At 43.0% G+C, this 17000-nt stretch overlaps 1 protein-coding gene across 3 annotated transcripts in view; it reads left to right on the top strand.

The window, feature by feature from the left end:
* Positions 1-17000, top strand: part of MYO5B (myosin VB) — a 347217-nt gene that overhangs the window by 199887 nt on the left and 130330 nt on the right. For all 3 annotated transcript variants that reach the window (XM_039543124.1, XM_039543123.1, XM_039543125.1), the window contains 2 exons: positions 5766-5847; positions 9777-9917. In XM_039543124.1, coding sequence (XP_039399058.1) covers positions 5766-5847; positions 9777-9917 — 223 coding nt within the window. The remainder of the gene's footprint in view (positions 1-5765; positions 5848-9776; positions 9918-17000) is intronic.

Raw genomic sequence — 17000 nt, 5'->3', positions numbered from 1 at the left:
AAATTCTCAGCTGGTGTAAACTGATGCAGCGAGAGAACTTGGCCTTTGGACACTGAAATGTTCCAGAGATGTCTCCAAAAACTCAGTAAACAAGAGACAAGCATGTAACAATTAGGAAGAATGGGGAAGCACAATGGTAGCACATATATATATAATGCAACAGGCAAGGAATGTGTAAGTTACAAAACAGAGGGGAAGGGAGGCAAAAAACACCACATAAAACAAATGTGCAACACAGTTGTACTAATTTAAACATAGAGACAGACTGAGGAGGAGGACCGTGAGAAATCAGGGAAAGAGAGTCATGTCCCAGGTCAGGACCATCAATCGGCCAAACCTGGATTAATGCTGCTATGCTGAGTCCATCCAAGCAATGTGTATTATTCTGTAAGCGACATTACACACTAAGAACAGGAGTACTTGTGGCACCTTAAAGACTAACAAATTTATTTTAGCATGAGCTTTCGTGAGCTACAGCTCACTTCTTCGGATGCATAGAATGGAACACACAGACAGGAGATATTTATACATACAGAGAACATGAAAAGGTGGAAGTAAGCATAGCAACAAGAAAAGTCTAATCAATTGAGACAAGCTATCATCAGCAGGAGGAAAAAAAACTTTTTGAAGTGATAATTAAGATGGCCCATAGAAGGTGTGAGGACTCACACAAGTATGTTAGTCCACAAGACGTGCATCTTCGCATACCAGAATTTAAGGGACTGGAAAAGATTCACTCATTAGGCTCTACTCAGATGTTCAATACCAGTACAGCTTGTAACACTTCGTATAGTGCTATTATATCCCCATCTGAGATAGGAAGGCTAACAATCACTTGGGGAACAAAAGTATTAAATAATAAGGCTACACAACTTCATTGTGAAGAAGACTGCTCAGCTATCAGCTACTGAAGAATTATGATAAAATATATATTTGTGAATGGAATTTGGAAGGGATTATTATAGTCTTCATTCTAATATTCATTGTTTGGCCGATTGATGGTCCTGACCTGGAACATGACTCTCTTTCCCTGATTTCTCACCGTCCTCCTCCTCAGTCTGTCTCTATGTTTAAATTAGTACAACTGTGTTACACATTTGTTTTATGTGGTGTTTTTTGCCTTCCTTCCCCTCTGTTTTGTAACTTACACATTCCTTGCCTGTTGCATTATATATATGTGCTACCATTGTGCTTCCCCATTCTTCCTAATTGTTACATGCTTGTCTGTTGTTTACTGAGTGATAATTAAGATGGCCCATAGAAGGTGTGAGGACTCTCACCTTCTATGGGCCATCTTAATTATCACTTCAAAAAGTTTTTTTTCCTCCTGCTGATGATAGCTCATCTCAATTGATTAGACTTTTCCTGTTGCTATGCATACTTCCACCTTTTCATGTTCTCTGTATGTATAAATATCTCCTGTCTGTATGTTCCATTCTATGCATCCGAAGAAGTGAGCTGTAGCTCACGAAAGCTCATGCTGAAATAAATTTGTTAGTCTTTAAGGTGCCACAAGTACTCCTGTTCTTTTTGCGGATACAGACTAACACGGCTGCTACTCTGAAACCATTACACACTAAGCTGCTGTTTTCTGTCTGTAGGCTGAGAGCAACAGGAGGAAGGTTGCGACTCCTCTGTAACAATTGCCATTATTTACAGTTGTGAGAGTTACTGTGTCCAGTGGACTAGTTAAAAGCTGCCAAGGTATTACTCTGGCTCCCCAGGGGCGGCTCCTGGCACCAGCACGCCAAGCGCGTGCCTGGGGTGGCAAGCCACGGGGGGCGCTCTGCCGATCGCCGCGAGGGCAGCAGGCAGGTTTCCTTCGGCGGCATGCCTGCAAAGGGTCCACTGGTCCCGCGGCTTCGGCGGACCTCCCGCAGGCCTGCTGCCGAATCCGCGGGACCAGGGACCTCCCGCAAGCAAGCCGCCGAAGGCAGCCTGCCTGCTGTGCTTGGGGTGGCAAAATACCTAGAGCCACCCCTGTGGCTCCCCCTCCTTGCCTCCCTGCCCAATCGATTCAATTTGTCATCCTTTTTATTTATTGGTTGAATTGTCAGTCCCCTGTAGCAGATAGGAAGGTATGGGGGAAGGTTTCCTATTTCTATTTTTTGCACCAAGGTTTAGTGAATGCAGTGAAATTAATTGAAACAAAGAGCCATTTGTTTCCTTTTCCCATTAGGAGATCATCTTAGCACAAGGTATTTTTCAAGAGCAAGACCTCCTAGTCAGAACACATACAGAGCAGACAAAACAAACCACTCCATCAATTAGCAAGTATCGGTGAAACTGTTTCCTTAATTAGCAAGTTCACATAAATTGCCTTTGAGTTGATCCTCACCTTGACAGATAGCAAAGAAAAATGCTTTAAGGTAGGGTTTTCCTTTTCATGTGACTGAGCCTTCGCCACCAGGAATATTTGATAAATCACAAACTCCTTTCCCATTTTTTAATTTGTCTCCTGGATCTTGGGAAAATTAAATTAATTCAGCTTAGTAAAAACACACATTTATGTGTCTGGCTTCAGTGCTGAAAATACATGCTGAGGATTGGAGGCATGATACCGCTGCTCCATTCACAGGTTCTTTTGATAGACAGCTTGTTGTGACTAGGTATATAGCTGCTCTCCTACTCCTGGCAATCTTTCAGAGGGGAGTCACAAATCATATCCTAGGTTTCTGAAGTAGAAAAATATATTACAAATGAATTAGAGAGGAAGAGAATGATATCAGAGTGGACACTGTTTTTCTATCTACTACGCTTCCATGTGCCTTCCCTCCCTCATTAAATCTGTTTTAATTAAATCGCTCTTTGGCTCATTGCTCAACGTGATCACCAAGTTGCTGGAATTTGTATTTTTATGGAGTTCCAAAAGACTAGTGTCCATTAGTATCTAGAGGATTTAGGTTATCATGATTAAAAGAGGAGTTCCAAAGACTCCTATTAAAAGTACTGCAGTAGGATATTTTTCACAGAGCTCATTACACCTGGGAACTCAAGTGAATGCAGTGGTCAAAGAAGTAGGATCGAAATCAAACAGAAACACATCATAAGTTCTTCAAGGGCAAATTATGTCAAATAGTCAGCAATATTTTAATGATGACATGTAAATGGCTTTCAGTTCCAAGTGCCAAGGAAATTTGCTGTACTAAATATTTCAGAGATTGATTTCACTGATACAGCATGAGGAATTGAATTCCTCAGTTTAGCAACTGTTGTGCTGACTTCTGTCATGAATAATAACATCATTGAGCCATTGTTTGGGAGGTGGAGGAGAAAACCTTATAACCCTGCTAACTATATTTGATGAGAAGAATGCTGACAAATGTATTAAACTGCCTCCTAACGACAGAGTTTTTGTTAATCAGCCTGAGAACGTTGGATTTCCTTAAGGGCAATTCTGTTACGAAATGTAAAAGCTACAGCCTATCTAACCTCACTCATTTTCAGATGACTGGAGTTAAGTCATTACATTTGATGGTCTGGGAATTGTTACCTAATAATATTCAAGAAATTGGGAAATTAAGTAATTTTGGGCTGTATCAAGTAATGAGACTCTAGAGACTGGAGTATTACAGTAAGCCTTAAAAAAATGACAAAGAGAAGATATTTAAACCCTTTTTCTTTATGGTGCAGTAAGAACATTCTGTCAGTGAACACAGTTCCCATTATCTGACCAATTGCCTTGCTGTGCCTTTTTCTTTACAGTAGGCTTATATTAATTAAATTTAAGAAGTAGGCACTGCCGCTTTTTTCTTCCCAAAGTTATCTGCAGATGTCAGTCTTTTTTTCATAGGGCTAGTCTACACTTACCAGCCGGGTCGACGCGGTGAGTTCGACTTCTCGGAGTTCGAACTATCGCGTCTAATCTGGACGTGATAGTTCGAACTCCGGAAGCGCCGGGGTCGACTTCGGTACTCCACCACTGCAAAAGGCGGTGGCGGAGTCGACCTTGGAGCCGCGGACTTCGATTCCACGGCGTCTGGACGGGTGAGTAGTTCGAACTAGGGTACTTCGAATTCAGCTACGCTATTCACATAGCTGAACTTGCGTACCCTAGTTCGACCCCCGCCCTTAGTGTAGACCTGCCCATAGACTTTGCTTTAGAAATACTTATTCACATCATTAACACCGGGTGATACCCTGCGGAATCTAGAAAAATGCTTACAGTATACAGCAACTGGTGTATAAGTACAGTTATCCAGTTTCATTACAAGTAGGATTTAACTTCTGGCTTGTTTCAGTGGTTTGTAACGGCCTGATTGCAATTTAAGTTATAGTGAAAGGACCAAACTCTCTGCTGCATCGTTCCACTGAAGTCAGTGGAGCTATGCCAGCAGAATTTAACTCAATGTTGCCATCGCAGTGGGTTCAGTCCTGCTCCCCCTGAAGTCCGGGGCAAAATTTCTATTGGCTTCAAGAGGAGTAGGAAGGATCAGACTCCAATGCCGTTCTTCAGTATGGAGCTCTTTTAGACCACTCCCCTGCGGAGGGCTCTCAGGCAAACAGGAGCACCGGCAGCCTTTTTGGCAGCCTTTTTGGCGCCCTAGGCGGCGGAAGGTCCAGCCCCCGAAATACCGCTGATGACCGTAGTGGCTGGATATTCGGCCGCCGCCCCCTAAATGTCAGTGCCTTAGGCGACCGCCTAGGTCACCTAATGGGTTGCGCCGGCCCTGCCGGCAAAGGAAGCAGAGCTGGGTATGGGGAGGCGGTGCAAAGGGCACACACCTCCTATGTGGATTCTCACTGTGAGTGAGCTCCCCCTGCAGAACCTGGGGCACTGATGATGGGTTTGTGGCAGGGCAGAGATTCAGGATCCATAGTTATGCAGTTATCAGAGGGGTAGCCGTGTTAGTCTGGATCTGTAAAAGCAGCAAAGAGTCCTGTGGCACCTTATAGACTAACAGACGTTGTGGAGCATGAGCTTTCATGGGTGAGTACCCACTTCGTCGGATGCATGTAGTGGAAATCTCCAGGGCAGGTATATATATGCAAGCAAGAAGCAGGTTAGAGATAACGAGGTTAGATCGATCAGGGAGGATGAGGCCCTCTTCTAGCAGCTGAGGTGTGAAAACCAAGGGAGGAGAAACTGGTTTTGTAGTTGGCAAGCCATTCACAGTCTTTGTAGCTATGCAGTTGTGTGTTTTTCCCCTTGGCCCAGGGATCTTCTTACATAGAGGGCATAGTCTTGTGCCTTGAGTATTGTTTTACTGACTGAGGCAGCATTTTTCCATCTGAATCTAACCCCAAAGTCTGTTTCCAGATCATAACGCTAGGGGAAGGAGAGGACCTGCAAGGCCTTAGAGCCCATCCTACAATGAATATTAGAATGAAGACTATAATAATCCCTTCCAAATTCCATTCACAAATATATATTTTATCATAATTCTTCAGTAGCTGATAGCTGAGCAGTCTTCTTCACAATGAAGTTGTGTAGCCTTATTATTTAATACTTTTGTTCCCCAAGTGATTGTTAGCCTTCCTATCTCAGATGGGGATATAATAGCACTATACGAAGTGTTACAAGCTGTACTGGTATTGAACATCTGAGTAGAGTCTAATGAGTGAATCTTTTCCAGTCCCTTAAATTCTGGTATGTGAAGATGCACGTCTTGTGGACTAACATACTTGTGGAGTTGGGAAAGAGGGAATCTGGGGACTCTGATGGGTAACTGATGTTCTCTAGCATGTGGATGATAACGTCATTACAGAGTTCAGTAGATTTCAGAGGAAGCAACACTTACACTGATTTATTCATTGCTCTGCAGGTTTGAAACTTTTGAAGTGAATAGCTTTGAACAGTTTTGTATCAACTATGCCAACGAAAAACTCCAACAGCAGTTCAACTCGGTAAGGTCAGCTTGAAAATGTTTCATAAGATTAATAGAAAGCTTTGGATAAAAGCCTGGCCACATTTCCCTGTGCCAGGCTTCCACTTAGACAAGCTTGTCTCCACTCTGGCCAACTCCCACTATTAACATGAATTTGGCAGTTATAGCATAATCCGCACTGGGCAGCAATCACGCAGTAGAACTTCATTGCTAGAGGTGAGTTTTGCTTGGTTTTGGTTTTGTTATAAATCTCTTAGCAGGTTTGTTAACAATTTATTCCAACCTGGATCCACTGATGTTTCTGAATGGTTTGTATGTGAAACCATTGAGAAAACTGGTTTTTGCATAGTTTCAACCCCAAACCAAGCTAAACCTGGCTGTTCTGAATCTGTTTCAGGATTTAAAGAGAACTCAGGAATGGAAACCTCTAGGAGGCTGACCTAACCTGCTGGGAACTGAAACTACTTCATGTTGTATGCTTGTATTATACACATTCTAACACAATTTGTAGTGTTTGTCTTGGGATGTGAATAGATAGATGGAGTTGGATATCTACATTGCATAGACAGAAAAATGTCAAACTTTACACAGTTAAGGGTCTGATTCCAATTTCATTGAAGTCCATGGGAATATTGCCATTGACTTCAGTAGGAGCAAGATTTGATCCTAATTTTGGATAAAGTGGATCTACAAGAGAATTTGTTAAATTTGAGGAACTAAATTCTGTGGGGCTGTCCTGGTACTTTAAAACTGTTCTGTACATATAGTGATGCACAGTTGCAATATATGTACAGCGTCATACTATATATCAATGCTTCTTTAAGAAATGAAGAGGAAAGTGATGGGTTTAATTTGCACAGTACACAACTGTTTTAATATGTACAACTGTTGCTTCTAAAGCAAATACATTCAAATTCAGTGATGACATGTTTGAAGAGGTTTTAAAAGCCACCTTTGAAGGAAAACAATGCATCTGAGCCAGACCTTTTTTTTTTCTCTCTCATGGCTAGAATATCTTAGAAATGATCAAAGGAATTTTAACCTCTTGGAATCAGTCTGAGAAACTTCAGCTTGTGGGGGAACTTTTTTTCTCCAGAAAGTTGTGTGTATGAAAACAGGAATCCATATTGAAAATGTCTTCTGAATCACAGCTGTAATGTTGATAACTCTTTTAGGAAAATCAACTCCCAGTCTCCCACTTGTGTGGAAGTGTGCTCAAATACTTTGATGGTGTGCACCAATATAAGAACCTATCTAGGTAAACATCTAGGGTATTCTAGTATCAGAGGGGTAGCCGTGTTAGTCTGGATCTGTAAAAGCAGCAAAGAATCCTGTGGCACCTTATAGACTAACAGACGTTTTGCAGCATGAGCTTTCGTGGGTGAATACCCACTTCTTCGGATGCAAGTAGTGGAAATTTTCAGGGGCAGGTTTATATATGCAAGCAAGAAGCAAGCTAGAGATAACGAGGTTAGTTCAATCAGGGAGGATGAGGCACTGTTCTAGCAGTTGAGTGAAAACCAAGGGAGGAGAAACTGGTTCTGTAGTTGGCAAGCCATTCACAGTCTTTGTTTAATCCTGAGCTGATGGTGTCAAATTTGCAGATGAACTGGAGCTCAGCAGTTTCTCTTTGAAGTCTGGTCCTGCAGTTTTTTTGCTGCAGGATGGCCACCTTAAGATCTGCTATTGTGTGGCCAGGGAGGTTGAAGTGTTCTCCTACAGGTTTTTGTATATTGCCATTACTAATATCTGATTTGTGTCCATTTATCCTTTTCCTTAGAGACTGTCCAGTTTGGCCGATGTACATAGCAGAGGGGCATTGCTGGCATATGATGGCATATATTACATTGGTGGACGTGCAGGTGAATGAACCGGTGATGGTGTGGCTGATCTGGTTAGGTCCTGTGATGGTGTCGCTGGTGTAGATATGTGGGCAGAGTTGGCATCGAGGTTTGTTGCATGGATTGGTTCCTGAGCTAGAGTTACTATGGTGCGGTGTGCAGTTACTGGTGAGAATATGCTTCAGGTTGGCAGGTTGTCTGTGGGCGAGGACTGGCCTGCCACCCAAGGCCTGTGAAAGTGTGGGATCATTGTCCAGGATGGGTTGTAGAGCCTTGATGATGCGCTGGAGGGGTTTTAGCTGGGGACTGTATGTGATGGCCAGTGGAGTCCTGTTGGTTTCTTTCTTGGGTTTGTCTTGCAGTAGGAGGCTTCTGGGTACACGTCTGGCTCTGTTGATCTGTTTCCTTATTTCCTCGTGCGGGTACTGTAGTTTTGAGAATGCTTGGTGGAGATTTTGTAGGTGTTGGTCTCTGTCTGTGGGGTTAGAGCAGATGCGGTTGTACCTCAGTGCTTGACTGTAGACAATGGATCTTGTGGTGTGCCCGGGATGGAAGCTGAAGGCATGAAGGTAGGCATAGCGGTCGGTAGGTTTTCGGTATAGGGTGGTGTTAATGTGACCATCAATTATTTGCACCGTAGTGTCTAGGAAGTGGACCTCCCGTGTAGATTGGTCCAGGCTGAGGTTGATGGTGGGGTGGAAGCTGTTGAAATCGTGGTGGAATTTTTCCAGAGTCTCCTTCCCATGGGTCCAGATGATGAAGATGTCATCAATGTAGCGTAGGTAGAGAAGGGGCGTGAGTGGACGGGAGCTGAGGAAGCGTTGTTCCAGGTCAGCCATAAAAATATTGGCATATTGTGGGGCCATGCGGGTTCCCATAGCGGTGCCACTGATCTGGAGATATATATTGTCATCAAATTTGAAATAGTTGTGTGTGAGGATAAAGGCACAGAGCTCAGCAACCAGTTGTGCTGTGGCATCATCAGGGATACTGTTCCTGACAGCTTGTATTCCATCAGCGTGTGGGATGTTTGTGTAGAGAGCCTCTACATCCATGGTGGCCAGGATGGTGTTTTCTGGAAGGTCACCAATGCATTGTAGTTTCCTCAGGAAATCGGTGGTGTCACGGAGATAGCTGGGAGTGCTGGTGGCATAGGGTCTGAGTAGAGAGTCCACATATCCAGACAGTCCTTCAGTGAGAGTTCCAATGCCCGAGATGATGGGGCATCCAGGATTCCAGGTTTGTGGATTTTGGGCAGTAGATAGAATAGCCCTGGTCGGGGCTCTAAGGGTATGTTGATTTGTTCCGGTGTTAGTGTAGGGAGTGTCCTGAGTAGATGGTGCAGTTTCTTAGTGTATTCCTCAGTGGGATCTGAGGGAAGTGGCCTGTAGAATTTGGTGTTGGAGAGTTGTCTGGCGGCCTCCTTTTGGTAGTCAGACCTGTTCATGATGACAACAGCACCTCCTTTATCAGCCTCTTTGATTATAATGTCAGGATGGTTTCTGAGGCTGTGGATGGCATTGCGTTCTGCACGACTTAGGTTATGAGGCAAGCAATGTTGTTTTTCCACAATTTCTGCCTGTGCACGTCGGCGGAAGCATTCAATGTATAGGTCCAGACTGTCATTTCAACCCTCAGGAGGAGTCCATGTGGAGTTCTTCTTTTTGTGCTGTTGGTGGGCTAGGGTATTCTAGTTCACTGTATAATTTACCCATCATGGTATATGAAAATGAGGACTCATTAGGGGAGGAGGCAGAGATCTTGAGTAATGTATAAGCTACATTATGCTCCCCTGATAGGATACCACTCTCACTTATCTGCAGGGACCATTTGAATAATTTTCCAGTGCTATATATAAAGAAAATGTCCCCACCAAGTGCTTTACAATGGTAGACTTTGAGATCCTTAGTCTGTACATGGGACCAACAAATAGCAGAGTTTTTAGTCACACTGCACACTCTCGGCAGCTGAAAATTCTAGCACTTTTCAGCCATGTCCAGGAAAACTCTACACTTGTAGTAATTGCAATAGGTAAGTGGGATGAGGGAAGTTTAATTATTAAAAAGGTGACAGTTCAGTAAAATTTTTCTGTCTTTTCTGATCACAGCATGTATTTAAGCTGGAGCAAGAAGAGTATATGAAGGAACAAATCCCTTGGACTCTTATAGATTTTTATGACAATCAGCCCTGCATAGACCTCATAGAAGCCAAACTTGGTATCTTGGACCTATTGGATGAAGAGTGTAAGGTAAAGAAAAACACTGATGTCATCACTGCCATTTTGATCATTCTTAGAGTAACTTTAGCAGGCTAGTCATGCTGCATTCAGTGTGATGGGTCCCCAAGCCAGCACTCTCCAGAAGCAGCCCTTGTCCAAAACGAACTGCAATCTGGTGGTCTTGTTGAATTCATCACTGCTCCTGGGTTCTCAGGTAGTGGCAGTAGCCTATAGTATCTCTTATCTAATTCATCTGACTAGGAGGCCATGACCACTCCTCTCCGATGCAGAATTTGCAATAGTCATCCCCTTCTTTGTGACCTCTACACTAGGTAAGGCTTTGCAATGTGCTTTACTTCTGGCTACAGTTGAAGACCACAGGTAAACATCATCTGATGCAGAAGGTTGCTGCCCACTTCCTAAATTGGGCAGACCACTGACACACCACACCAGTGCTCTCATTTCTACATTGGGTGTAGTTACAGATGTTCATGCTGATCTTCAGTTCCCTGAATGGGACCTGGTTTTTTTGAGTTCCCCTCTCTAAGCCTATATCCTTTCACAGCCGTTCAAATTGTCTGCTTTTCCTTGTGGTTCCTGGGATAAAAGTCTTTTTGGTGGTAGGGCTTTCTCAGTCTGAATCTCCACCTTTTGAAATTCACTCCTCTTGGTGGGTCAGCTACTGGATCCAGAATATGGTAAATTTCTGAGCCCAGTCAAAAGCCTTTTAATTTGTTAGATTTGAAGGTGTTTATTAATAAAGTTGATGATGCAATGACAAGTTGTAATCCTGAAGGGATAGATTGTAAGCTCTTTGGAGCAGTATCATCTTTTTTATTCTGTTTGTACAGTGCATAGCACAATGGGGTCCCAGTCCATGACTAGAGATCCTAGACACAACCGTAATACAATAAATAAATAATGATAATAACGGATCAAATTTATACAAGGGGTGAAATTCTAGGTTTATTGAAGTCAATGTTTAATGTTCAAAGTTCCCATTGACTGTGGTGTAGCCAGGATTTCATCCAGGTTGTCCAGATTGCTGAAATCAGATGCACTTGCCCCCCTGATTCTATACCAAATGAGCAGAAGCCATCGAGACATCAGGGTGCTGGTACAGTCGGTGATTTGTACCCTTTTTCCATGTTGTAATGGTTGCCACAATGAGATTTCATACAATGAGATTTTGTCTTAAATGTCCATCTCGGGGACTAGCAAAAATCAGTTCACCTGGCTGAAGTGGCTTTTAACTAAAGGTCAAACAAATGGCGTTGGGAAGCTTGGGCACATTTTAAAGAGTTTTCTTACAGTGAGTCTGTAGAAATGGATTTCCATGTTTATTGCTGCTCAGCAACTCCTGATCAAATGTGTTCAGCTTACAAATTAAGTCAGTAACAGCCAGAATTGCAAACTCACCTTAGAATCCCAAAGTCAAGTTGGACTCTTCCTTGCTCATCTGTCACCAGCAATAACAGTTCTGCAGCTGGAACTTAGTTAACATGATGCTTGAGCCAGCCGAATCCAGAGATTGTTAGATTGGCAGGGCAGGGTAAGGAGCTGATAGAGTGCAAACAGCCGAAATACCTTTGCCTAAACACAATGGGGAGGATCTGTTGAATAAGAAGGTGCCATTTTTGCAATCACTTTTCTGCTCATAATCTCCCTTTAACACAAGAGAGTAACTTAGTTTCCATGTAGTGTGATTACAGGTCAGTGTTTTAACCATCTGTTATTAGGCAAGAAAGTTTGCATTAAGACTCAGGTCTGCCTGTCACAAGAAATGTTATGCCTTGTGGGTCTGTGTGCATATATACAATAGGGTAAACTGTTAGCCTTCATGTTCAATCAGTGTAGTGGACATTGCCTCTTTGGGAAGGGCGGGGGAATGCTAACCCGCCCCATCCCCCACCCCCCCCAGCCTGGAGGAGGGACCTCAAAAACCAACAAACTAAGTGGGGGTGCGGACAAAAAGAATAAAAGAACAGGGGATGGAAGGGTCAAAGGAAAGGAGCTTGACGGGACGGGACAGGCAGAGAGAGGAGAGCGCCGCACCTGCTCTCGGCTGCATCAAGGAGCCCAGCCCAGCGCGCCAGAGGAACTCCGCCCGGAGACGTGAACGGACTAAGGACCGGAAACAAGCTTGTAGCAAGGCATGTGGACACTAATCACTCTTGTTAGCTCCCTTGAGATTCATGAGCATAACACAGGCCCAAGGTGAGAAGGAGGCAGGAGTGTCATTTACATCAAAGGGACGCTTTTCAGATTTGTTATTTAAATTCCTTTGTCCCTCTGGGATTTAATGAGGAGTGTGACCTGTCCTCCTTTATGAGAGAAAGGTGACTTCTTAGGTGAGCACTCGCTTCCTTCCATTTCTTATGTGGCACATGGACTTCTCTTCCCATTTAGTATTGGATTGCCTTCCATAGCTAGTGGCTGGGTGTTATACTATTGATGGTTGGCTGTAATAATTTGTGATGAAGACATTCACAGCGGGGATTTCTATTTGTGTATTTACAGTGAGTCAAAGCTGAGATTTTTCACTTGGTTAAGTGACTCTGATCTTATTTAATTAAGTATTTAAGTATCCTTGACCCCCCCCTTTTTTTTTTTAATCTGAGCATTAGTCTATGAAATGCCTACTGGTTGCATAAATCTGCTTGGCTTATGCATTCTAATGAAATCATAAGGTAAAATGGTATGTTGTGCATAACGTAAAGTAGAGGGCATGATGGAGTAGGCACGTGTTTGTGGTATTACTCTTCCTTGTGATTCAGTGCTGAACCAGTGCCCAAGCACAGTAGTAGGTGACATTCTGTTCCTGGAGGTGCTCTGTTTTGGGTGAGACATAATGGTTTGTGCTCATTAAAGATCCCACCTCCCTTCTTGTAAGGGAAGATAGAGGTAGATGTACTGGCCAAATTCCAATTTAATTGCATCCTTCCTATTGAAAATGTTCCCTGTAGTTGCTTCTTGTCTGCCATCCCTCAGGGTTTCCACTGGGAGAGAAACTTTATATGGCTGAAGCACCAGCCAGGCCCAGCCAATGGAAACTGCTCTGAGGATGTGAAAAACGACAATTAAATGAGGACTTCCCCACGTTTAGCATATTTTTGGTCTTGTCTTGTCAATTATGGCTTCTGATTATAATTAATTAACAAATGAGAACAAATTAAAACTTGCATATTATCACACTGGGTACTGGCTCAGAAGTAGGTCATGAATCTAAGCTCAGCTGTTAAGTGCCATTTTGTTTCATCCACTGCACTGTCAAGCCTCTCTTTCTCCAGGGATTGAGAAGACCTCTAACTATTAGGAGTGAGGAGGAAAGTTTCCCAGGTGGCTGATTGCCCTGTAACTCAAAACAGCATCTGGTACTGGCTGCTGTAGGTGATGGGCTACCAGACTAGATGTACCATTGCTCTGATTCATTATAGTAATTCCTACATATAAAAAAAAATGTTACCCTGCTTTGGTGTTGTATAGAGCCCTGCTGCCTAATGGGGACAGCCTGAACACAGAACTCTGTCCAGTTCCAACCCACTACTACTTTTTGTCCACACTTCTTTGACATAGAACCTGAAACAGAGGAACAAACCCCGCACACATCAATTCCCACAGTTTCTGTGGTAATTCTCTGTAGCTTGGGAGTGGTGTAATTAGTCACAGCTTTATAATGGACCCTTTTATAGTAACCTGCAGACACTCCACAGCCTTACAAAGTTTTCAGTGAGCGTGGTGAGTGAAAGCACCATTTTACTGATGAAACCTACTCACCCCCACATCCCAGTTGCCGGGCTTGTACTTTTAGAATCTCATCACTCCTCCTTGCTGTTATAAAATAGCAAAACCTCTTCTGTTATGCGGCACCATGGAGAGAGAATTGCTTTGCTGTTGGCCGTAATTGATATAAAAGTACAATAAGCCAGTTGGTAACCAAGCCCACTACTACAGTGGATAAATGTGCTCTGGGACTGAAACTCCATCAAGAGGCCTGGCAACATAACGAGATACTAGAGCAGAAGTGGGGTATTTGTCACCAAAGTTCTTGCCTCACGGAATGTTTTTCCTGTATTTTTTTTAAATGTATACAAATTCTTTATTTAGCCTCTTCCATATGACTTTTGTATGCCAATGGACTTGAGTGAACTAAATAATACAAATAGCTACAGAGCATAGCAAGAATATAGCTATAGGGTTAAAAACCAACTGAGAGATGGGAGTCACCAGTGAAACAAATGGGTTTTGAGTTCAGGCAGGGGCTTGAAGAGAGAAGCTTCAGTTCCTCATGTTTTGAAGGAGTTTTTCTGACCATACATGGAAACTTTCATAATCCCCAAACTCTATAATGGATACTTTTTTCTCTATGTATCGTAGGACAGGTCGTAGTTATTTTATGTATCCCTTAAATGTCCCAATTATAAATGTGGATGTTGAGTCAGAGTATAGTTACTCGCTATTCATCCCTGTGCCAAAAACAATGAAATCAGGTTACTGGTAATTTTTAGCAGGCTGATTTTGAATTCCACTTGTATCTCTGCACGTCAGTGTAAAGTTCACTATTAAAAAAATACATTTTCTTTGATTTGATGGTTGCTTGGTCTGTAGAAAATCAGTGGAAAACAAAGTGGCATCTTCTTTCAATGCTGGGCAGCTGCTTCCTCTGATTTCTGTTTTATGAACCGCTGCATGTAGGTTAAGAAGAGGGGGAGAACCTCTGGGGGGTTTATGTTTTGGACCCCATTAATTCTAATCAAATGGCAGAATAATGACTTACACGTCCAGTTGTCATCCAGAGCGTGGTGAGGGAGCAACAAAATGTGCAGCCGCTACCTGTATAAAGTGCTACAGAATATTGGCCTACCCAGGGCCGTGCTTGGTTTTTAGCATAAATTGGAGGGGCAGGGAAGAAAGAAACCATTAAAATTCTCCGTATTAGTTTTTATAATACTAATTCCTGGATCAGTGGCTTTGAAGAAGCCTCCTTAGTTATCCCGTTCCTTTTTTTTTCCTGAAAGATTTAAGGTTGGATTTAATGTTTCCTTTACTCTGAATAGCTCCCTGATCTTTGCTGGCTGATTCCTTGGAGTCTTGGGAGAATTTTATTTATTTGACACCCTTTCCAACATGAAGGAAATGGCCCAATCCTGAAAAATCCTGAGTAGATGGAGCAGTTATTTCTAGTGCAGTAGCCCCTGGTCATTATCATTAGACTAGGTACTGTATAAACAAATGATTGGCTCTAAAGGCTTTAAGATGCCATAAGGACTCCCAAACTCCTGTTCTAGTACAGATGACAATCCATGTCCGGTAGTGGCCTATGTCAGGTACTACTTGGGAAGTTTAAAAATACTGCACAATGCACCCATTCCGTTGTGCAGTAACACAAGGAAAGCTATTTAGAGTGAACTTGAATATAGTGAAACTCTGTTTGTTTTACTTATAGTCAAGTCCAACTCTCTAATAAGTGGGTTCCACTGTGAAGTGCATGACTTGCACCCTATGTGTAGGTGTTAATGTTGTATGTCAGTGGGACTAAATGCCCCAGTTTCCTATTGCTGAGTCAGAGCGATAAGAGGGTGGAGAAAAGCTAAAAATAGCATGGACAGCCTTTAGAGCAGGGACTATCAAACTTTTATCCTGGTGACCCCTTTCACACAGCAAGCCTCTGAGTGTGAGCCCTTCCCCCTCCCTTGTAAATTAAAATACTTCTTATATATTTAACACCATTATAAATGCTGGAGGCAAAGTGGGGTTTGGGGTGGAGGCTGGCAGCTCATGACGCCCCATGTAATAACCTCGTGGCCTCCTGAGGGGTCCCGACCCCCAGTTTGAGAACTCCTGCTTTAGAGGATGTAAATGACTGTAGCTTTATTTAGGTTGTAGCTATGCTGATTTACACCAACTAAGGTTCTGGCCCATAAGAGTCTAAACCAACTTTTAATCTTAACATGATATTTTTCTAACTACCCAGTTACAATGAGTTCCATGGCTTAATTCTACATTGCAAAAAGAAAGATTTTTAGTTATTGTTTTAAATTTTTACCTTTAAATTTAATTGTTTCCTGCTTGTACTTGTATACTGGGACAAGGTAAATAGAAACACCCAACTGGCATTCTCTGTTTGGCCTGGTGGATAGCATGCTGGACTGAGACCCAGGAGACCTGGTTTTTGTTTCCGGTTCTGCCACTGGCTTGCTGGATGGGCCTTGGGCAAGTCACTTCACCTCTCTGTGCCTCAATTCCCCATCTTAAAATGGGGATAATGATGCTGACCTTCTTTGTAAAGCACTTTGAAATACACTCATGAAGTGCTATATAAGAGCTTGTCTCTTCAGCCGAGGGTCTCCCTCTATTTAAAAGACCCGTTAGATGATCTAGTCCCTCTCCAAGCACTACTGGATTATTCTCTTCTGTATGTTTTCTAGAGTCTGTCCAATTTCATTGTATATACTCTTTATAATGTATCACCTCTGATATTTTTCTAAACTAAGTAATCATTTCAGCATTTTAAAAATCACTCCTTGTTTGAAAGCCTCACAATTGATCCGGTGCTTTGGAAACACATAATTTAAGACTAGATAGCCTATGACCTTATCATTTCCATGCACCAGAGACGGGAGTCATTATTTTTTTATTTATTACAGTAGTGCCTTAGAAGCCCTAGTCATGGCTGAAGACCTACTGTGCTAGGCACTGTGCGAACACAAAACAAACACATGCTACAAAGATCTCACAATCTTGTTGTTTTTCATTGGTAATGACAAATATTTTTTATAAATACAGTACACTCCGCTTATTAGAATAGTAGCTCCTCGGTTGCCAGCAAAAAGTTGCTATTATCCAGTGGTTGGTAATAAGCAGAAGGCAGGTTCATGATGCCACAGCCAGGGAAGGAAGCTCTGGGACATGCCTTCCCTGACTGCAGCCCTACAAACCTGCCCATGGATGGGGCTGCAGCGGGGTCAGGGTGCTGCAGCCTGGATGCTGGTGCTTTCTAGAAGATGCTGGGGACCTGTGGGGCTGCACCATACCTCTTCTTTCACTCTCTGGGGGTAGGGCTCAGCACATCCCAGTGATGCCTTCCCTGTGTGCAGTCCCCAGCAGGGCGTA

Source organism: Mauremys reevesii, linkage group 6 (genome assembly GCF_016161935.1).
Source record: "Mauremys reevesii isolate NIE-2019 linkage group 6, ASM1616193v1, whole genome shotgun sequence".
Classification (NCBI taxonomy): Eukaryota; Metazoa; Chordata; order Testudines; family Geoemydidae; genus Mauremys; species Mauremys reevesii.
Note: the sequence above shows the minus strand (reverse complement) of the source record. Positions and strands in the feature narration are given on the sequence as shown.